We start from the raw sequence: 360 nt of genomic DNA on the forward strand, positions 1-360 counted from the left end.
TTGCTGCTGCTGCTGCTGCTGCTGCTGCTGCTGTTGGGTTCGCTGGGGAGCAGCAGAGTGTCTAGCAGCTGCAGCTGCAGCCTGGGGCTTCCGTCTAGCATCCCTAGGAGTGTTGATGCATACTGCTGCTGCTTCTGCTGCTGCTGCTGCTGCTGCTGCTGATCTGTATCTCCTGCTGCTGCGCCCGCATGCAGCAGCAACGTGAGCAGGTCCCCCGTTCTCTCCCTGCTGTGCGGCAGCAGCAGCGGCAGCAGCCGCAGCACAGCTTCAACAAAAGCGGAGACATCAAGCAGACGCAGACGCCAGTAGTTCCATCCATTGCTGCTGCTGCTGCTGCTGCTGCTGCTGCTGCTGCTGCTG

At 61.4% G+C, this 360-nt stretch overlaps 1 protein-coding gene across 1 annotated transcript in view; it reads right to left on the bottom strand.

Annotated features, from left to right (window-relative positions):
- Nucleotides 1–360, bottom strand: part of EMH_0023210 (uncharacterized protein) — a gene marked incomplete at both ends in the record, with an annotated part of 3861 nt that overhangs the window by 2954 nt on the left and 547 nt on the right. Inside the window, one exon of the mRNA XM_013502088.1 lies at nt 296–358. Coding sequence (XP_013357542.1) covers nt 296–358 — 63 coding nt within the window. The remainder of the gene's footprint in view (nt 1–295; nt 359–360) is intronic.

This window comes from Eimeria mitis, genomic scaffold, assembly GCF_000499745.2.
Source record: "Eimeria mitis Houghton genomic scaffold, Emh_scaff826, whole genome shotgun sequence".
NCBI lineage: Eukaryota > Apicomplexa > Conoidasida > Eucoccidiorida > Eimeriidae > Eimeria > Eimeria mitis.